Source organism: Mangifera indica, chromosome 3 (genome assembly GCF_011075055.1).
Source record: "Mangifera indica cultivar Alphonso chromosome 3, CATAS_Mindica_2.1, whole genome shotgun sequence".
NCBI classification, from domain to species: Eukaryota; Viridiplantae; Streptophyta; class Magnoliopsida; order Sapindales; family Anacardiaceae; genus Mangifera; species Mangifera indica.
Genome location: NC_058139.1, coordinates 663211 through 685464, shown reverse-complemented (window position 1 = coordinate 685464; position 22254 = coordinate 663211). Strand labels below are relative to the sequence as shown.

General features: G+C 34.2%; 4 protein-coding genes across 7 annotated transcripts; 3 read left to right on the top strand and 1 right to left on the bottom strand.

Moving 5' to 3' along the window:
* Positions 1-1963: 1963 nt before the first annotated feature.
* LOC123212058 (UDP-glucose 4-epimerase GEPI48-like) lies at positions 1964-5812 on the top strand. Its single transcript, XM_044631092.1, has 9 exons — positions 1964-2322; positions 2807-2856; positions 3290-3425; positions 3627-3728; positions 3934-4161; positions 4266-4344; positions 4922-5004; positions 5249-5340; positions 5465-5812. The coding sequence occupies exons 1-9, from the start codon at positions 2140-2142 to the stop codon at positions 5556-5558; spliced, it is 1047 nt and encodes a 348-aa protein (XP_044487027.1). The 5' UTR covers positions 1964-2139; the 3' UTR covers positions 5559-5812.
* A 1274-nt stretch (positions 5813-7086) lies between these two features.
* LOC123211546 (dynamin-related protein 5A-like) lies at positions 7087-14323 on the top strand. 2 transcript variants are annotated; one of them, XM_044630343.1, is made up of 16 exons: positions 7093-7552; positions 7960-8023; positions 8116-8223; positions 8364-8465; positions 8710-8760; positions 9125-9186; positions 9376-9466; positions 9882-9946; positions 10408-10602; positions 10724-10843; positions 10946-11016; positions 11140-11365; positions 12934-12984; positions 13390-13618; positions 13732-13871; positions 13977-14323. In XM_044630343.1, the coding sequence occupies exons 1-16, from the start codon at positions 7424-7426 to the stop codon at positions 14103-14105; spliced, it is 1833 nt and encodes a 610-aa protein (XP_044486278.1). In that variant the 5' UTR covers positions 7093-7423; the 3' UTR covers positions 14106-14323. The 2 variants fall into 2 exon arrangements, with proteins under 2 accessions (XP_044486279.1, XP_044486278.1); XM_044630344.1 differs by lacking the exons at positions 13732-13871; positions 13977-14323 and having other exon boundaries at positions 7087-7552; positions 11140-11430; positions 13390-13528.
* A 622-nt stretch (positions 14324-14945) lies between these two features.
* LOC123211547 (GDSL esterase/lipase At4g10955-like) lies at positions 14946-17709 on the top strand. 3 transcript variants are annotated; one of them, XM_044630348.1, is made up of 4 exons: positions 14946-15232; positions 16154-16252; positions 16520-17541; positions 17577-17709. In XM_044630348.1, exons 2-3 carry the CDS (start codon positions 16191-16193, stop codon positions 17499-17501), a joined length of 1044 nt encoding a protein of 347 aa, XP_044486283.1. In that variant the 5' UTR covers positions 14946-15232; positions 16154-16190; the 3' UTR covers positions 17502-17541; positions 17577-17709. The 3 variants fall into 3 exon arrangements, with proteins under 3 accessions (XP_044486283.1, XP_044486280.1, XP_044486281.1); XM_044630345.1 differs by having other exon boundaries at positions 16520-17709; XM_044630346.1 differs by having other exon boundaries at positions 16140-16252; positions 16520-17709.
* Positions 17710-19334: 1625 nt separating this feature from the next.
* Positions 19335-20213, bottom strand: LOC123212140. Its single transcript, XM_044631200.1, has one exon. It carries the CDS (start codon positions 20099-20101, stop codon positions 19478-19480), a length of 624 nt encoding a protein of 207 aa, XP_044487135.1. The 5' UTR covers positions 20102-20213; the 3' UTR covers positions 19335-19477.
* Positions 20214-22254: the final 2041 nt, after the last annotated feature.

The following is a 22254-nucleotide window of genomic DNA, read 5'->3' as shown; positions in this document are numbered from 1 at the left end:
TTAGTTTGACGAGGTTATTTTTTCACCTTTGTTAAATCTGTTAGTAAAATTTATTAAATTTTGATAAAATCAGCGCCCATGCCTCTACTAATATCAAATAAAAGTTTGCTTTTAAAATTATATAAAATATTTATATATTCATGTTTAATAATTATAAAATACTATAAGTTATAAAAAAATAGTAGACGGGATTGTTTCTCTCTTATTATCACTATCCTTGTATTATCACTAACTAGTTTTTGACATATTTACTTTTAAAAAGTTTTATTTTAGTTTAATCTTGTCATTTAAAAGAATATATTTTTTTTTTGTTTAAAGCCTACTCATACGTGTAATAAAGAGTAAATTACTATTTACTATCCAAAGTTCGGGAAAACTTTTGTTTAACCATTTGAATTCTTAAACTTCAAATGTTGTTTTAAAAAACTTTCGATAGAAAAGGATAAAAGTCATTTCAACAACTCAAAATTCTGAAGAAAATAAAAAATGAAAAAAAAATTTGCTTGCCTTGGATCATACTTGATTTGGTATAGTCTAAAATAGATTTAATAAGATCATATCTTGGTTACGATTTTGACCACCATATCATGGATTTTTTAGTGTAATATGGTCATATTCATCATAAACAATACTAGATCATGTACTATTAAATAATATTGTAACTTGGTTAATGAAATTTATATAAAATCTAAGCAAATCAAACTAAGGTCAAAGAGGGTCAACTGACCTTCATTGATTTTTAAAATATTTTAATTCGATACATACAAAATATTGTTCACCTCTCTAAATTTAAAAAAAATTTTAATTTTACATATATAAAATATCAACATAACTTTTAAAATTTTCCATTAACTTCTTTAATTTTTTTATTTCATTATTAATTTTAATATATTTTTCTTTTATTATAGTTGACCTCTCTTAATTTACTTTTAAATCTGCCTCGCAAGTGGTTGTTTTCAAAGATAATAGGGTAATTTTACAAAAGTGAATAATTAGAAATAATATAGTAATTAAAGTAATGTACTCTATATTAAATGAGTTACATTTTGAATGAGTTTTTGTTGTCAAGGAATTCTTTGTGATTTTCCTAAATTTTGGGTAGAAACCAGTAATTTTCTCTTAGATAAAAAGCCAACTGAATCAAATGAGTGTTGTATTTGTATTTACTTCAAAAGACGTGACCTTTTTTGTTTGTGTTCGAAGGCGCTTCCAGCGGCAACTTCTGGACCATTCACGTAATCACCATGATCACTGAAATCTGCGCTTACGTGTTCCACTGTACTTACCCGTCACCGTTTCACGTAAAGGAACAATGATTCATTAGGAACTTTCCCTTCGTGACAAGAACTCTCCTATATTCATTTTAGAAAGAATCTAATATTTACATATGTAAATTACATATATAACCTTGTTAAATGTCATGTAAATTAAGGATGGTACAATCATTGAAAATTCCAAGTAACAGCTTAAAATCATTGTGCGATGTTCAGCATCAAAATATAATTAAAATAAATATAAATATAAAAAACGTTTTATAAACGTGAAATCAAGTGACAAGACTATGGTTTAGATTTTATTCAAAGTTTTAGGTGAAGTTATAATCATTCAAGATTTTGTCCAATATTTTACTTTCCTCAACTGCCCCTGGCCCCCAACACTGTCAAGGCAAGTCGCACTTCAAAAAAAGCAACAGAAAACGAAACTTCCAGACCATATACCTTTTAATGACAACAAAGCCCCTAATAAGTTAAGTGATGGGGTGAACACATGCAATATTAAGAGGGTAGTAAAGTCAATTCAGTAGCCATCAATCAGCACGACAGAGTCCGAGAAACCACCACGTAAACTAAACAGTTAACCTGTACTGATGTCCACACCTCAACTAATGAAGTTGCTCCACGTGTCTCCATCTCTTCTCTCGAAACTTAACACGAATATTGTATCGTTTTCATTAATGGCCTTTTCCCATTTGCCATTTTGCTCCGCCAAGATCTTCCCCTATAAATCGTCCTCTCTTTCTCTTTTCTTTTCAATGCAAAGTCTTTTCTGAGCTCAACTCACAGTTTAAAATTTTGTAAAATTCCCTTTTTTACTTGTTTCTGTTTCTTCTTTTCTCTTTTTTAACTCTCGATCTCTCACATGGGTAAGAGTGTTTTGGTCACCGGTGGCGCCGGTTACATTGGGAGTCATACGGTGCTTCAGTTGCTCTTGGGCGGTTATGAGACCGTTGTTGTAGATAATTTGGATAACGCTTCTGAAATCGCCGTCTCTAGAGTGAAGCAACTGGCCGGTGATTTTGGGAGAAATCTTAATTTTCATCAGGTTGGTTAAGTTTATTTGATTTCTTCTTTAATTTTTTTCGTTGGGTTTTGTAGTAGAACTGTTGGGAAAGGAGAAAAGTTCAATTTTAATATTAAAGCTGCAATTTTTAGTAAATTGGTTTCACATCCTGTTTATTCGCGCCAAAAGTTTAAGAGTTTAGTAATCAATTAAGCTAATTTCATTGGGATTATGTGTGTTAATTAGAGAGATAATAATTTTGTTTTGTTGGTATTTTAATTCTTTGAAATTCATGCTTTCTTTTGGTGATGCTGTGAATTCTGCCAAGTGTTTGATTAAAAAATTACTGAACTTGCTTGCTTTCTACTAATTTTCTGGCTTACTCCTTTAGCTAGATGAATCTATCAATTGGGGTTTTTTTGAAGCATTTGGTTCTCTTTTTTATTTTTGTATTCTGGGTTTTTGTATGATTAAATTTATCATCACGTAAATTAATGTCCCTGATGTTAAAAGTTATTACTTGCAGTTTGATCTCCGGGACAAGCCAGCACTGGAGAAATTATTTTCCGAAACAAAGTACTTTCCTACTTCCGTGATAAGCTTTCTCCTTCACTATTGTTCAATATTAGGTTTCTAGAAACTGGTTGGCTCTGTTAGGTTGCCGGTGAATGTATTTTACATTTTTTTTTTCCCAGTTTGGTGGACGTGCTGTTGCCTATGTATACTCTCCTTGTCAGTATTTCTTTGCGATGTCAAAACATTATTGCCAGCGTTTTGCATGTGGATCATGGCATTATTGTCATTTCATGTTGGTTCTTTTTAGAACTGGAATATAAAACAATGAATATCAATTTCTTAATACCTACATATAAAAAAAGTAATGAAAAATTTTTATTTAATTTGACTTGGTTAGACTTAAACCTGAAAACTCTACAAGAATAAAGAATCCACATGTGGTTTATCTTCTGTTTTCTTCTCTTTCTCATTTTTTTTCCTGTTTGCACTTCAGGTTTGATGCTGTCATCCACTTTGCTGGACTAAAAGCTGTAGGGGAAAGTGTGGCGAAACCATTGCTCTATTATGATAACAATCTTACAGGAACAATTGTTCTTCTGGAAGTTATGGGTGCCCATGGGTGCAAAAATGTATGCTCGGCATAATATACATATTCACTGAATGATTTCATTATAAATTTTTACAAGTTACATTCGAGTTTCAAGTGTTTTGCCCTTGAACATGTTCACTAATTTATTTTGTTGTCAATGTTAAGTTTTCATGATATTGATTTTGCCTTATTGTTTTGGCACCAGTAACCTGATCTATCTTTAGATTTTGAAATATTTCAGCTGGTTTTTTCATCATCAGCTACCGTATATGGTTGGCCAAAGAAGGTCCCATGTACTGAAGATTTCCCCCTGCAGGCAGTGAATCCTTATGGGCGTACAAAGGTATGTATTGTCCATAACATCTGAAATTTGAATGCTTTATAATGGGAAGCATATAAAGAACTTTGGGCATCGGTTAAAAATGTGCTGCTTTAGGTTGTGTGGTCTGTTGAAATATTCTTATGGTTTTTATTTTTGTAAACTTTATGATTAAGCATCTTCTATTGTATCAATTTTTTATGAGAGTCTGAGCTGATTGATTTTTCAGCTTTTCATTGAAGAGATATGCCGTGATATTCATCGTGCAGACCCTGAATGGAAGATTGTATTGCTAAGATATTTCAACCCTGTTGGTGCACATCCAAGTGGTGAAATTGGTGAGGATCCACGAGGAATTCCGAACAATCTTATGCCTTTTGTGCAGCAAGTTGCTGTTGGTAGGCGTCCTGCCCTCACAGTTTATGGAACTGATTATTCGACTAAGGATGGTACTGGGGTACGCATTTGAATATGCTTTCTATATAAAAAATTTGTATTTTTGCATACATGCCATATAATGCAAATGGAGGATTGATTTTGATGGCACTTGTATCCTTTCAGGTTCGTGATTACATTCATGTTATTGATTTAGCTGATGGCCACATTGCTGCATTGCGGAAGCTTGATGATCCTAAAATAGGCATGTGTTCAAATTGATACTATTTTCTGTTTAGACATTATTTTCACTTGTTGAAGCTTAAATGAAATAGGTGCTTTTGATCATTCCTCTCTTGAAATCAATTTTTGCATTTGATAAACTACAATGGCATAATAAATATGTTAAAGTGTTTAAAGGGTACTTAAACACCAACCCCTGAAATTGCTTAATGTACCATATGCCATAAGTATATATGTGGTTACTCAATTATATTTGTGGTGCTGAGTCATCCTTCTTTAATTTTAATACACTGCTAAATGGTACCTGGCAGTTTTCATCTGGTTTTATTCATGGTTTGCTGTATTATCTATTAATCAGATAAGGCATAAATCTGGCTGTGTCCTTGGTTAATACTTTGAGTAATTGCCTTGAATCTCAAATGCATTTTTGAAGCACTGCAACTTTTTGGGACAAAACTTGCCTTGTGTCTTGAATTTGAAATTTGAGCTGATAAAATTTACTTTTTATTCCTACTTAGAATACGGATTCTGCAGTTATCTTGCAGATTTTTTATTCTTTAATAGCAAGGCCTCAATTTCTTATATGTCTCTGTATACAGGTTGCGATTTTTTCAACTTGGGAACTGGAAAAGGAACCTCGGTTTTCGAGATGGTTGCAGCATTTGAAAAAGCCTCTGGAAAGGTGTTTTCTCTAACCTTATTTGCTTAAGCTACAGTTGAAATATATGACTCTCCAGTCTTCTAATATCCTGTTTTGTAGAATTTTAGTAGGTTTTCCTTGAAAATGTACTCTAATTCGTTGAATCAAATAAGTTTTAATTAATACTGTAAGGCACACTATTGGAACAACCTATTCCTTGTTCTGCATATCACATTATCTTGTTTTTCCCTGAATTAATGTTCTTTTCATTGATTGGATGCTTCAGAAAATTCCCATTGTAACGGCTGGAAGGCGTCCGGGTGATGCGGAAATTGTTTATGCATCGACAGAGAAAGCAGAACGAGAGTTGAATTGGAAGTAAGTTCTAATATCTATATACTTTTATCATATTAATACCCACGTTAGCTGTCAAATACTTGCCATGAAGTGTGCTGTTCTTTGTAACATATTGAAGGGAAATAATTATAATTGTATTTTTCAGGGCAAAATATGGCATTGATGAGATGTGTCGTGATCAGTGGAACTGGGCAAGCAAGAACCCTTATGGCTATGTAGCTCCTGATTCTACTAACTGATGGTTGAGATTCTTCATCGCAGTTGAACTCCAGTAGCCTAGTTGTCATTTGTGTAAACATAGCATATACATTAGAAGGTGTTTGATCCAAAAATTATTGTGGTGTCTGTTAACCTAGTGCTATAATGCGTCCGAGCAATCTGATGCTGGGTTGCTTTCTTCTGGTATAAAAATCCCAGTAGATAGACTTTGCAGTAAATTGTTATCCATCAATATATTTCAGGTGCACATCAGTGTAACCCATTTAGGTGAAAACTTTTTCTCCCTTACATTCTTATTCTTATGTTCCACTGTTTAACATTTCTTCAATATGGGAATGCTGATTGAATTTGAAGGTCGGCAATTGGACCTTAACTGTTTTTCTTGACCTCCTCTTGCATAGATCAGTCTCTTTAGAGCTAGTCAACTTCTACAATTTTGGTGTGAAATGGCTTTGCCAATCTTTGTACCTGTTAACTACTGGATGTTACTATTTATTTTATAATCCTGTACTATTGCAACAAAAGTATGCCCTCAACATAACATAGTGGCTATAGGGGTGAATTCGAATTGAATTCAGCCTTAACAAGGGCCGGTTTGAATTTAAAAAGTTTAGTTTGAGTTCACTAGTTGATGATGAGTTTATGGAAGAAATTGTGAAAATGGCAAAAAAATTTTTTACCAACTTGTTTTATTTGAATTAGTTCAATGCAAACTTATATTGGGTTATCGTATTTTGAGTTTATTTTGTTTGAACTTAAGACTGAGTTGAGCGGCTAAGCTTGATCCACCCGTAAGTGGCAAATTTTTTTTCCCTTTTTCAAACATGTTTCAGATTGAATTTGTGATTCAAACCGTTTATAGTGTAGTGTTGCTTTGAATATCATGGCGGCCCCAGAACCGACCCATTCAGCAATCGGTGCCCTGTAATTTGGCGAGCGATCGAGCTCAAATCAGATGCAATGATAAATTAATGGAATAAAAATATGCGCCTTCGAACTTCTAATCTAAAAAAATGTAATGAGCATAAAAGGAGTTGGCATGGGTTCCTTCCAGGAACAGATTGCAAATTGTGCCGTTGGGTTTCAAATATTTGAGCGGCCATTCAAGTCATGGTGGACCATGCATGGAATAGGGTGGGTTCAAACTTGAAAGACACCAACTCTATTTGGGGCTGGCAATTAGGCATAAATTCTGACCTAGTCCAATTTCAAATCATTTGAAGTTTGGTTTATTTTTAAATAAAAAATAACCATTACAACAAATTATGAATATGTTCAAACAAGAGTTTCAAATCAAAGTAAAAATTGATTCAGATTTGAATAATTCAGATTGAATAACATTAGGACAATAATTCGAACACCATCTTTAAATTTTTTTAAGATTAGGATAATCTTCCTTCAATTTTATATTATTTTAAGAAAAGCTAAAATCAGGAATGAAAGTAATATAAAACAGTGATAATTTTTATATCAATCAATTTCTTAATAAATAACAATTAAAAAGAAAAAAAATAACTAATAAATGATTTAAAGTATAGAATAGAGGCCCTAAAATGTGACAAAGCAACGAAAATCTCGCGAGACGAGAATCTAGTCAGGGGAAGCCGGCGTTGTAGCCCCATTGTCGTATTAGCCGGTCACCGGTTCGGCTCTTTCATTCCAGTACCAAAACGACAAACCAAAACGCCAATAAACGCGCTTTATTTACACGGCCTGCACCACTCCCATTTCTTTCAAACTTCCAGTTCTCTCTTTTTTGCCATATCGTGCCAACGAAGCTAATTAAATAGCCGGTCTCTCCCCACACGTCGCCGTTTACTCTACCGAGTTTTCATATCCAGTTTATCTGAATCTTACAGCTATCTTTCTTGTTTAGCTTACAGAAATGGATAACTTGATTTCTTTGGTTAACAAAATTCAAAGAGCTTGTACGGCTCTCGGTGACCACGGAGAAAACAGTGCGTTGCCAACTCTTTGGGACTCTTTGCCGGCGATTGCCGTTGTTGGTGGCCAGGTCAGATATATATATATGTTGTGACACTTGTAGGGCTGCATTAGAACCGAGTCTGAAACGAGCTAACTTAAAACAGGTTTAAGCGAGCTCAAGCTTAAGCCTGCAACTTTTAATATTTTCGTACTCGAGCTCGAGCTTTAGAGTGTTTAGCTTGTCAAGTTTGTGCAATAAAATTTTTGATACAAAACGTTATCTTTTTAGCTTATATATATTAAAACAATGTTACTTTATTAATAAGCTAGTTAAAAATTCGAGCTTGCTTATTTGAGGCTAGCTCAAACTAAATTACATATAAATCAAGTCAAATTTGAGGTTGACTGAGCTCAAATCCGGCCCTGCTTGTATTATATCTAGCTTATTATTATTATTATGATTATTATTTATCTGAGCTGTGTATTGTTCAACAGAGTTCAGGCAAGTCTTCGGTGTTGGAGAGCATTGTTGGCAAGGACTTTTTACCTCGTGGATCTGGTATTGTAAATAAAGATTTTGATGCCTGTGATAATGCCTAACTTATGGTGCTTTATTTTCTTAAATTGAACAACATTTATATAAATGTGCAGGGATTGTTACGCGGCGTCCTCTGGTTTTGCAGCTCCATAAAATTGATGAAGGAAACAGAGAATATGCTGAGTTTCTTCATCTACCTAGAAAAAGATTTACTGATTTCGGTAAAAGATATATTTTCATCTTATGAACATTTGATCTTTTTTAGATGTGGTTTTGGTCAGTAGTTGTCAGTTTTGTTTTCACTTTTTGTAAATTTTTATTCTATTTCACATGTTAATGTGGCTATTATGACTATTTGTAGCTGCTGTGAGGAAGGAGATTGAAGATGAGACTGATCGAGAGACTGGTCGCAGCAAGCAAATTTCTAGTGTGCCGATTCATCTTAGCATTTATTCTCCTAACGGTAATTATGGTGCCATGTTGTTTAAGCATGGTCATTATTCTCTTTAGTACGGTCTCAGTATTGGGTTTGGATTGTATTAAGATGTGTGTCAATATTATCTTTCTCATAGCCTAAGGGGAGGATTGAATTGAATGACCATTGGTTTTCAAACAAGAGGGTCAGGCGTTCAAATTCTCTTGAAGTAGAAGTTGTGTTTGCTTATGATGTCTAAATCTTTATACTTTTTTTTTTTTAACTTTGGCAGTTGTCAACTTGACTCTAATTGATCTTCCTGGGCTCACAAAAGTTGCAATTGGTAAGTTACGTGTATTTGGGGATATGCTACATGATTCATTTACATGCATGCATTCTTCATTTCTTTCTGGCCTCCTTGAAAATAAAATGAAAAGGCCAGGTGAAACATAAGTTCCTCATTTTGACTCTTCGCAGAAATCAAAAGTGTAACTCAACTAACTTTTGTAATTCTTTGATTAGTTCACATCTTCATGGTAATTTGTTAGCAGTTGTAAACTTCAATAACTTCTTTCCTTATGTAGTCACTAGAGATGTCAGCTTAGATCATATTTTCACTAGATATTTATAATAAAATATGAAATGAGGCTTAATCCTCCTTATTCGCTATATGATATAGTACTGAGAGATTATCGGTGGTAATACAGAGGGTCAACCAGACAGTATTGTGCAAGATATTGAGAAAATGGTTCGCTCCTTCATTGAGAAGGTAATTACTTTCTAACACTGGAATTATTTTGTATGCTGTCAAATACTGATTAACTTGGATGAAAAATTGACTTCTGTTGAGTTGATTTATATCTTTTGCTAATATTGTTGAAATTATGTTAGTTTTGGTCTATGCTATTAGAAAAGCTAATGCTGTTGTACTATTTTCTTTGATTTATCTTTTGTGCAGCCTAACTGTATAATTCTTGCAATTTCGCCAGCCAACCAAGATCTTGCCACATCTGATGCAATCAAAATCTCGCGGGAGGTAGACCCTACAGGTAATTTTTACATTTGCTTTCTAGGAAACTATAACCTTTGCTTTTATCTGTGCCTCAATTTTGCAGTTTTCTGAGTTTGGATATGTCTAGTTAAGAAAAAAAATCCTGTAAATGCTACAAAAAATTGCAAGTTTTATTGTTATGTGCCATCATATGTGCAATTTATTGAATCTTTAATCTGAACTTGCACGTTGATCTTATATTACAGTGTTCAGTAGGGATAATTTTGTAAATGTTTTATTACTTAATTCATATTTAAATATTTTTCAAGTAAATGTTTTATTGTTATCAGCCATCATATGTGCAATTTATTGACTCTTTAATCTGAGCTTGAAAATTGATGTTATATTAAAGTGTTTTGTAGGGATAATTCCGTAAATGTTTTATTAGTTATAAATATTTATAAATTTTTCAGGCAACCGGACTATTGGGGTCCTTACCAAGATTGATCTTATGGATAAGGGTACTAATGCAGTTGATGTAAGTCAGATTAATTTCTTTTCCAAATTGCATCTATTAATTACATTAGTTTCTCCTAAACGCGTTATATTTCTCTGAACAAAATCTCTTCTATCCATGAACATTTTCTTTGTATGATACCTAACAGGATCTAAAACTGTCACTTATGTTCCACTTCATCTGTAAAATGTTCTATTAAAATAAATGATCATATGTATTATAATTATTGCAGCTGGTTTGTATGATGCTGAAATAGCTGACTCGTTTTTATTTCCTCTTTCTCCTTCACCTGGTTTCCACTGTCTTCAAGTCATCCAAAATTTTTTTTCTTGTTGTTGTGTCTGATAGCAAAAGGAAATGCTCCTATCTGTCCAAGATTGTGGCAACATTCTATTTATCATGCAGTGATGTTATAGTCCGCAGTTAGAAGCTTTAAATGATTTAGCATAATGACATCCTGAGTTATATTTTGGCTTGCTTAGATATTGGAAGGAAAGTCTTATCGGCTAAAATTCCCATGGGTGGGTGTTGTGAACCGGTCTCAAGCAGATATCAACAAGAATGTTGACATGATTGCTGCTCGTCATAGAGAGCGTGACTATTTTACTAATACCTCGGAATACAAGCATCTTGCACACAGAATGGGTTCTGAGCATCTAGCAAAGATGCTTTCAAAGGTAGGCAAATTGAATTCTGAGATTTTAATAATATTTTTATTGGACACAATCGAAATATTTGTTTTGTTTTTCACATTTGCATTAGTTGTAATATCTTTTAAGGATGATGGTTGTATCTCAGCATTTGGAAACAGTTATCAAATCCCGAATCCCAGGCATCCAGTCGCTTATTAACAAAACAATTGCTGACCTAGAAAGTGAATTGAGTCATCTTGGAAAGCCTATATCTACTGATGCAGGAGTAAGTATACACTTCTTCTCCTGTTCGGTCACTTCATTTTAACATATTTCTCAATCATAAATTCTGTTGTGATTGCTAATGATTGATCCTCATGACATATAGGGAAAGCTGTATATGATCATGGAGATTTGTCGTCTTTTTGATCAAATATACAAGGAGCATCTAGATGGAGTGTATGCATCATACTTTGTTCTTTTCACATCCATTCTTACTGGCTTAGCATATTACTCCTACTATAGTTTGTCAATTAACTGTTCAAAAAGTTTCTTCTATTGATAAGTTTGTCTTTTTCTCAGGCGTCCTGGTGGTGACAAAATTTACCATGTTTTTGATAACCAGCTTCCTGCTGCTCTAAAAAGGTTGCAATTTGACAAACAACTATCAATGGACAATATCAGGAAGCTTATTACTGAAGCTGATGGGTATCAACCTCATTTAATAGCTCCTGAACAAGGATATCGTAGGTTGATTGAGTCTACCTTGGTTACTATCAAAGGTCCTGCTGAGGCAGCTGTTGATGCGGTATGCATGAAAATTAAGGAAGATCATCTTGATATTCAACTTTGCGCCAGTGAAAGATTTTTTCTGTATATATGTTCTCTCACACCAGTCTTTCTTTCTTTCTTTGCTTTTCCCTTTCAGTTTTGTTTTTCTTCAATTGGTTAGTTATGAATTAATTATACATTTACCACGGACTTCCCTCCCATTTGGAATTTGAGATAAAGCCTGCTATTCCCCCACCCCCCACCCCCATAATTGGTTAGTCAAATTGAACCTTTGGCTAGGGGCATACCAAATAATGTTTGTTTAGTCATATTAAGATTTGGTTTCAGATGGCATTATGTTTTATGGCTAGGCTATTCAAGAGTTTGTTAGTTACTTTACCTCATAACTTTTTGGTCAATTGAGATCCCATCTTTCTTTTTTATAGGACATAAGGATATGCTTCTTGGGATCTAATCATACACCATATCATTTTCTCCCTTTTCGATTTTTGTTTATCAATTTTTTATGTCTAATCATAGATCTATGTTGACAAATGAAGAAATGTATGGAGAAGTGTAAATAAAGTTGTGATGCTTGTGTTGTGACTATTAATCCATTTAGCTATATTTACATGGAATTCTTGTGCAAGACTGGCTGTAACTCAAATCTGGTAGACTGAATGCTGTTTTGCTGTTACTGTGAAACACAAAATGAATTTTATTGTTACTCAAATCTCACTTTTTCCTTTTATAGCATGTTTAGGAGTACCCATTATGTAGGTTCATAGTGACACTAGTAGATCTGATTACACTAGTAGATGTGACACTAGCATGTTCTGAATTAAATGGTGCATTGAATAAATGGAAAGTTGTAGATGGGGAAATTATGGAGAATTAAAGGGGTGTTTGGTTGTAGGTAGATAAAGATTACTCACATAATCTATCTTATATTATTTATATTATTTTGTTTGATTTATAAATAATAAAAGATTCCGATAATCATTTATTATCAATGATGATATGACAAATAATATAAGAGGTAATCTGATTACAATTTTTATTTTAAGTATTAAAAAATTATAAAGATAATCTTGATTTTATTATAATTATATCTTTATTTATTAATTTGTTAGGATATAAATAACTTTATTTTTAATTACTCTAACAAGTAATATAAAAGATATTTTAAAATAATTATGCTCAATGACATTTAACATTTAAGTAAAATAATATGCTAGTATTTTTTTATTACCTTTAATCAAATATAATAATTATTTATATCTATCAATTTTTACTAAATTTTATTAAACATAGTAATAATTTATACTTAGTAATTTTTTAAGATACTCTATCTTTAAAGTAATCTTTCAATTTTAGTATTAAAATATTACCCAAACCAAACACACTCTAAGTATAATTTCTAATTATTCATCAAGAGAAGTTGTTCTATACTTTTGGCTGAGTATAAAGCTGGAGGATGGGTATACTACTAATTTTTATTCTACATATGAATTTCTATTGTTGATTTTTCTTTTCAAATTTGAGCCATCGGTGCACCACATTGCTCAATCTACAAGTGGGTTAATTTTGTTATCTAAATTGCAGGTTCATGCTCTATTGAAGGAACTGGTTCACAAGGCTATTAGTGAGACTGCAGTAAGTTCCTGCAATACTTTTTTTCATACTGTTTCTTTCATATTTTTAACCTCATGCTTTCCTAGTATTTTTCAAATGCTCCTTAGACTAAATGGCCTCATTTCAATAGCTAGTAATGTTTGATGAAATGCAAAATTTATTTGGACAGAATTAATTTTTACTGACACAATTAAGTACTCTTAAACCTTTAAAAAGCAACATGGGCATAGATTTGAGCTTTCATGTGCAAGAACAAAGAAGAAGAAGATTTTGCAAAACATTTATCATTTACATTTTAGGTTTCTAGCAGAATCAGTTTGGAGCATTGTTTGAACATTGATGCTTTGTGTTTTATCATCCATTTGTTTTGCCTTGGGTTGATAAATTCTTCAAGCTGTTATAAAAGCATTTTTTTGCTCACTTTAGGAGTTAAAGCAGTATCCTGCCCTCAGAGCGGAAGTTGGAAATGCAGCAATTGAGTCGCTAGACAGAATGAGGGAGATGAGCAAGAAAGCAGCAGTCCAGCTTGTTGATATGGAGTGTAGTTATCCCACTGTTGATTTCTTCCGAAAGCTTCCTCAGGATGATGAGAAAGGCGGCAATCCGACACATTCTATTTTTGATAGATACAATGAATCTTATTTGAGGCGAATTGGTAAGTTATATGTGGACTTGCCTGACAATCTGACAATTTGAGAGCGAAGAAGTTGCCTGAAAATCTAGGTAATCTGCCACTGATTTTGGCCTGTTCTCTCCATATATAAACAGGAACGACGGTTTTGTCTTATGTTAATATGGTCTGTGCTACTCTGCGGAACTCTATTCCCAAGTCCATTGTTCATTGTCAAGTACGTGAGGCTAAACGAAGCCTGCTTGACCGTTTCTTCACCGAGTTGGGTGCAATGGAGGTGAGATGGGTCCCCTGAACCCATTACTCTTTTCAAGTCTCTGGCCAAATTTTCAATTCTTGATTTAGTAAATAATTGACGTTATTGATCTGAAAATGTTTGCAGCAAACGCGATTGTCATCACTATTGAACGAAGATCCGGCAGTCATGGAGCGTCGCAGTAGCCTTGCTAAGAGGCTGGAGTTATACAAGAGCGCACAAGCAGAAATTGATGCAGTTGCTTGGTCAAAGTAGATTCGCCATTTTTGCGGCCCCTTTTCTAGGTAACAAAATCTTGGCTGGCTTGACTTCGTTGTCATTCTTTCATTTATGACAAGAAGCATGCTACTTGCGAGGGGAGGAGGCAGGAGATGCATTTAATTGTATTTGAATCATCTTCTTTTAGGTGAATTTATTTGTTGCCTTAACATGCCACTCTTATTATATATAATATAATCGTTATCATATGCAAATTTTTGGCTTTTATATTGCAACATAAATGTCTAAATAAATTCAGCTTAAGCTGCAAGATGCTATTATTAGAAGTGATGCATGGCCAAACCAGCCCCCTATACCAGCATTGTATCCAACCCTTACTAAAATAACTTAATAATGAATTCAATGAAACTTTGGAATATTCTATTAGATGGATTTAATTTGACCTATTCAAGCTTCAATTTAAACTTAGATTGAACGAGTTTAGTTAAAATCTATAGATTAAATATATTTTTATCAACAAAATTAATTTAAATTTTGAGTAGTTTGGATTAAATTTAAAATAAAAGTATTTTTTAATTAAGTTTAATTTATTGATTTTTTATTAATCTTGCTAATTTTAAGTTGGATTTTATTCTAATTCGGTACACTACATTGTGATGTCAATCATTTAGTGTTTATTATAGGCACAATGAAATGGGACAAAATATACTTGAAGAACCAAGAGTCATTTATATAGGTTCATTTCATTTTTTTCATTTTTTTAAAGTCAAATCAACCTTACCCTTTAAAGATAAAGTGTTTATTATCATTTATTTATTTATTTTTTATTTTTTTGTTGAATCCAATAAATAAAACATAAACATCCAAAAAAAGGGTAGGAGTGCCAGAATATTCTTATCTTTACGTCTCAGCAACCCCAAGGCTCCACCAACGTAGGACAGGGCCATTCTTGACCCTTAAGCTTATTAGATCAAAGAAACGACGTCCTTTTCTTGTTGATCCTTTTAGCGTATATTGGATGTTGAATTTCAGGTGCTTTGAGTTGGATGAAAATTGACGAAAACATAATTATAACGTTCTGACACCCACCACTTCGCTTCTGATCATCGACCCGTTTCGTACTCGTCATGGATCAGATCTGCTAAACCTCTTAATCGATTCAGGTGCATTTTCACGACAATGAAGTTTTTATACATTTTACATTTTATTTTGTCTCGCATTAGGTTTCTGTATTTCATTTCATAGCTTCTATGATTCGACAGATCGTGATCGCAGTTTCATTTCATAACTTATAGCATATAAATTAGGAGTACATCATGTGAAAGGAAGATATAAAATAATGAAGAATAGATCGTCCGATTAGACGTTTTTGCCTGCGCCAAGTCGTTCCCACCAGAGTATCAAAATGAAAAAGACAACGATAAAATGCTCATTTGATTGGATCTTTAATTGGTAGCGCTTTCTAAGATGAAAAATTCAAAAGTTCTGTCAACTTTTTTCACTCTGAAAAATCTGCGTCAGCATATACATATTATATAAAATGTGTAAGTACAAAATGTGGCTGATGATACAATTGTTTTTTTTTTTTCACTTTAAAATAATCTAATTTTATATTTTCATATCAGTCTGTGAGTATTACTTATATTAAAAAGGAAAAAATTAAAAATCAGAATTTCATGAACGACGAAAAATTTGCCTATCAAAAATTGAAATTATAGTGCCAAGGGGATTGTAAAGCTAAGTAGTCAAATTGAACCAATCTGTGTATCTTGATATTTATGATGCTCAGGATTTGATTAGGTATGCAAAGTATTCTGTCAAAAATTTACGTGAAGTTGTTTAGAATCATAAATATATTAAGTTATTGATTTGGTCGAATGTGCTCTTAAATAGCTACTTCTAGATAATCTTGTACAATGTCTACTGTGAAGGAGATGGTCTATGAAACAATGTGAGAACTATAACTATTGCATATTGTAAGGAATACATGCTTCATATTAGCAAATATGTGGAGTAAAAACGTAAATTTTGTTGCTTCTGAAAGTGTCCTCTTATGATTGATGCGTGCAGAACTTATTTTACAGATACCAAGAAGAAAGAACGAAAAGAACATATGGTGTAATGGCCTCTGAGAGGGAAGTTTTTAGTCTTTCAGGGCCTTTCCACCTTACTTCTGTTGATTGGTAAGACCTTCTATGAAGCATGATGGACGTAAGCTCAATCAAACCCAACACAGTTCCAAACTTGTGAAATCTTTTTCCACATGAAAATTTCCATGTGCAATATTTAGTTTTAGGATATATTTATTTTGCTATGGTGCCAAGCTTCATTGATTTTGGGTTGTAAAGATATACAAACCCAATTGTGCAGGAAGCGTTATTGGTTGGGACTTTGGGCTCCATATTCTTTGTCTCTAATTTTATTTTCTACTTATGTGTTATCTCATACAGGACAAATGATAATCATCAAAGGTCTGTAGCAGCTTGTTTGGTTCAGGGTGTGTACATTCTAGAGCGGGATCGTCAGCTGCAGCGTTACGAATCTCAAGCTCGTGCACCTCCTTGGTGGGAGTTCTTCAACTTTCAATTGATCCGTCAGCTTAAAGATGATGCTGATTTTTCAATCTTTGGTGCCATTTATGAATTCAAACGTCCAAATTCTCATTGTGACTTGTCAACAACTGGAACTCCTCGCTATGTCATTGCCTTCCGAGGGACCTTGACCAAACCAGACTCTTTTACACGGGATCTTGAGCTAGACATCCATGTAATCCGAAATGGTCTCCATAGGACATCTCGTTTTGAGATTGCTATGCAAGCTGTCAGAAACATGGTTGCTTCTGTGGGTAATTCAAATGTCTGGTTGGCTGGCCATTCCCTTGGGGCAGCCATGATAATGCTTGCTGGGAAGACTATGGCCAAGACAGGTGTTTTACTTAAATCTTTTCTCTTTAATCCACCATTCCTTTCAGCCCCTATCGAGAGAATTAAAGATCAGAGAGTCAAGCATGGTATCCGAATAGTAGGCAGTGTTATCACAGCTGGAGTTGCTCTTGCTGTAAGTGCAAAGAAAAATCAACATAATACTCGGTCTGCGACTGAGGATCCATTTGTTGCGCTGTCCGCTTGGGTCCCTAATCTATTTGTGAACCCAGCTGACCACATCTGCTCAGAATATGTTGGATATTTTGAGCATAGGAAGAAGATGGAAGAGATTGGAGCAGGAAATATTGAAAGGTTGGCAACTCAACATTCCCTTGGGGGGCTATTTATGAATGCAATGGGACAGGAGTCAGAACCTCTACACCTCGTTGCATCAGCAAATCTGACCATCAATGCAACTCCTTCACGAGATTTTAAGAAGGCTCATGGAATTCACCAGTGGTGGAAACCTGATCTGCACTTACAGTCCAAGCTTTACACTTACAAGTAGTTTTCGGTGAGTTTTTGCAATTTCATTTCCCGGTTATCATGTATATGCCATTTGTAGTAGAATACTTAATCGTTCTCAAATGGATCATAAACCTAGATAACTGGCCTTTATCTAGCCAATTATTCATTCACAGTTGACAGGTCTGTTGTATTTTGAGGTTTGTCCTTTGTACACAAGTCAATGTGAAGAAAAACTAAGAAATTGTTTATGGTTTTTCTTCTTCTGTTGTTGGCTCGTGCCATTGCAATGGGTGGCGCAGATGCCCTTTCTTTGTTACTTTCAAATGATGCCTTTTAAGACTGACAGGACAGCTTTTAACCATTATATTTCATCTAAGATTGTAGCATGCGTGATTTGAAGTTAATTTGAACCGGTTTACACATAGCACTAGAGTGACACAATCAGTTAATACATTTTATCAGTGATCATAATTATCATTATTGATTGAAACAAAGAAAGATTTAAAGACAGAAATTGGTGATCTAGAGCTGCAAACTAGCTATCTCGTCATAATTATTGTTGTACTAAGTTTGAGTTTATAATTATTGATGAATTTGTGAGTTCGTTGATCAGTTCAAATAAAATATTAATAAATTTTTAAAAATTAAAAATTATATATATAAATTATGAGTAATTAAAAAAATATAAATTACAAATTTTAATTATAATTTTTTTATTAGAGTTTGAGTCAATTGATCAAAGTTTAAACTCAAACTCAAATTTACAAAAACTTTGCATAAATGTAATTAAACTGTACTCAAATCAAACCATACTTATAGTTGAACTTTATATAAACACAATAAAGTTGAGCTCATACCAAACATTACTTAGCTCTGGTTGATTGCATTCTTATGGTGATCAGTATATCAAGATTTTCTCCGCTCTCATAATCCAGCACTAATAAATAACTGTCCATTCTCGTCCTCTGTTTCATGCATCACCAATTCGCCATTCACACTGAAAGTGACCAGTTTTCTTTTTATTCAATTTCTGAGAAAACTAGCAGCGCTACTACCGCTCACAGGCGAAGGCAATGGCACACTCGCATTCACACAATGAACAATGTTACAGTAGTCGTGGCACAATTTCAACACAGATACGCTCCCGCTCCTCCCGTCTAAAGTCAAAAAAAAAACCGAAAAGAAAAGAGGAAGACTCGAATCTCAAGGCAGTGGACATTGAATGATAATCCGGGTCGCTGTTGGCCCCACTGGCTGTGGACCAGACCTGACCGACTACCGCAAACTGGGTAAACTTTCTGACTATTTTTAACTGTTGAGTGTTACATTTTACCGCTAAACCAACCAATCCATCGCTTTCTCCTCCAAATCATTGGCCATAAAACCTGCACCAAAAACGGTGAGTGTAATAAATAATAATCATCTCTGCATTTTACCTCAGTAAACATAGCCGCATTTCACGCTTCTTCTATTCACATTTTGATTTACTCGATTTCTGCGTTAGGAATTTTGGACCAGAACCCTGGCCAGGAGCCATCATCAGCATTACTTCACTCTTGCATCGCTTTACTATCATTGTTGCAGCATTATGCCATATTCAGTGTAATTCAAATAAATTTTAATTCAGTAATTCAACTTAAATTTGAGAGCTTATTGATATAGTTATATTAATTTTTTTTTTTTTCTAATTTTCCTTCTGGGAGCTTAATACCTAATTTTATCCTTCGAACTAGCTTAAACTCAACATAAGTTCATTAAGCTAACTACTTGACTGGAATCCATCTCCACTTTATGGTATAGTTTATCTTCATTGAATGCAGGGCAACTCTTAGAATCATTATAAAAAAAAAAAAAATACAACCTCAAGTGTAGATGAAGAACAAGAACCTACCAACCTCTGCTCAAGTAGAAAATGAAAGTCCAATTTTTACACTTGATTTTTTTTTTCATCAGATCACCTAAAATTACATTAAAGTTACAAAACTTCCAAAATTAGAAACAAAACAGAAATATATACTAGCAGTGAAACCCTAATACAGATCCATCATTCACAGAAATTACAACCCTGCACTCAGATTTGGCCTCAACGTGATGGGTAAACACATGCAATAGCCGAACCCGACCCGCCATTGTCATTCGGGATTCAATCTCCATCGTGGGTCCAACTCGATACCCATTAATATTAGGCCAACCTCCACCGCCAACGCTACCGCCAGTTACGACAGGACCCACCACCGTGCTGGCTACTGCTGCCGCGTTGGAAATGGGGAAGGACTGGACGGCGAAAGTTGCAGCCATGTACTTGGTTCGACCCGCCTCGATCTTACCTGCGGGGATGAACATGAAGCCGACTTGAGAGCCAGAGTAGATGAGCTGAATTGTACTGTCGTAGTGAGAGAAGGCGGCCTTGTTGGGGTTCTTGACGGTGACGTACTGAGAAAAAGTGAAGTTGACGGTGGTGTTGGAGATGGAGAAGGACGGAAGTTGGACGGCGTTAACAGTAATCTTGGGGTCTTTGGGTTTAAACACAGTGAAGAAGACAATGAGAATAACAATAACTACAAAGATCAAAAAAAGGGTCGCTACTATACATGATGCTAAATTTGTGCGGCCTGATGGGGGTTTATGATGCTTGCTCATTTTGATCTAAAATCTAGACAGAAAAAAAAAAAAAAAAAGGAAGAAAGAAAGTAAGAAGATTGAGTGAGAAAATGATGGAATCTGTAGACAGAAAGAAATGAAGAGGTTGCTCTTTTGGTTGGCTTTTGGTAAGTAAAAATGTGAGAGGTAGACTTTGTTGTTTGTCCTCAAGTGTTGGGTTTTGTTTGTGTGTGTCACACTCGGACCAAGCATAATCAGAAGAAGCAGCTATCCCAATCAATAGACAATCGAATTAATTGATTCTCGTTTGACTGATAGTTAAACTGATAATCAAACAGATAAATTTTAAAAACACTTAAAAAAAAAAACTATTTTATCATTAAATATTAAACTTCAATTTCATTTAATCAGAATTGAATTTACCTTGGTGATCAAACATGTCAATCTTCGCTTGGAAGTATTGGGTTTGCATCCCAATCTAGTTAAATGGACGGAAAGGTGAAAGATGTGGGTCTTCCCTAATGTAGTTATGTGGAAAATTTTACAATTTGGATAATACAGAATAAATTAGTTATTGTATATCTCCCATACTCTAATATTTTTTAGATTTTAGTGTTATTTTTATGATACAAAGAATTCTTAATTGAGTTAGGTCATCTATTTCGTATTTAGTCAGATGTTATCTTTTCAATATTAATCAATCATATTTAATGAATCATTTTTATTTTTGTCATTTAAATTATCATTTAGGTAAACTTAACAGTGGATTGTATTGACTCGTAAAGATATAGACCACTTTACAAGAGTCATGTTGGAGCTTGCAAGAAAGAGCTATGGATTAATTCGTCAAAATACTCATGGAGACTTGACTCAAAAAGCTATAAACTGTGCCTGAAACTTTAGTATTGAGAAAGCTAAAGGACTATTTCCCACCCAAGGTATGCTTCTTTTTTCAAATTTCTCCAGTTAACTTTGAAAATCTTATTTACCCACCCATGAGTTGTTAAAATTAACTGTGTCAGTTAGTCATATCATTTTTCCCCTCCAAACCTTAAAAACTAACAATTTTTCTCCAACCCAAGTTTTCAAAAAATTACATTTTCCCTCTAGGGTTTTCAAACCTTCAAATCTAATTTTTTCGGTGACGACCGGTGATCTCCAAACACCTATTCTCATTCTTCGATGGCCCCTCCTTTTTTTCGTACATCTTCTGACATCGTGTGGGGTCATCGTTGATAAAGATGACGCGTCTTTATCGAGATGAAAACGACTCATCTTTGTCTCTAAATAAAGATGATTCGCCGTCGTCAGAAACAAAAACGATTAATCTTCATCTCAACGAAGATGCATCGTCTTTATCAACAACGACACCTAGGAGGGGAAGACGTCGCACGTTCGGAAAGAGGAGAAGCCGAGGAGGAAGAGACGTCGCCTAGAGATCATCGTTCGTTGTCGAAAAATTCAATCTAAAAGTTTTGAAACCCTAGGGGTGACAATGTTGTTTTTGAAAACTTGGGTAAGAGAAAATTGTTAGTTTTTAGAGTTTAAAGGGAAAAATAAAATAAAATTTAAGTTTATTTTTAATATTAGAGATAAAATAATAATTTTGCCCTTGAAATCATTTTTTTAACAATTTATAAGTAGATAAATAAGATTTTCAAAGTTAACAGTGGGGGGGAGGGGAGGAATTTGAAAAAAAAACATACATTGGATGAGAAATAGTCCTTCGGCCTATTGAGAACCAAATTAGACACACCTAAGCGGACCCGGCCCGTCACAGCGTCGGCCCTTGCGTGCTGATGATTAGTGTTATTGTTGTCAGGATACTATATACAAATATGTTTGCAGTTACAACTTACTTTTTACTGTAGAAAATGGTGGGGGCAACGGAAGCAGCTATTGGCCCCTTGGTGGTGAAAAGGGTCGCCATCAGTGCTCGGTGAATAGTTCATGCCAGAAAAGAAAGAAAGCAATTGCCAATTTGCAATAATGGAGTTTTGATTGGCATTTAGCTGAGCGCCTGAGCCCTTCTTCTAATGCCAATGGATTGGGGAATCCAAATGATGGATCCAAGTCCAGCTAGCACTATACTTTTAGCATATCATGTGCCACCCATCCTTAAAAGGCCCGATTCAAACTTAAATAGGAGTTGATTTAAACTTAATTTAAATTCAAAAAATCTACTCAAACTC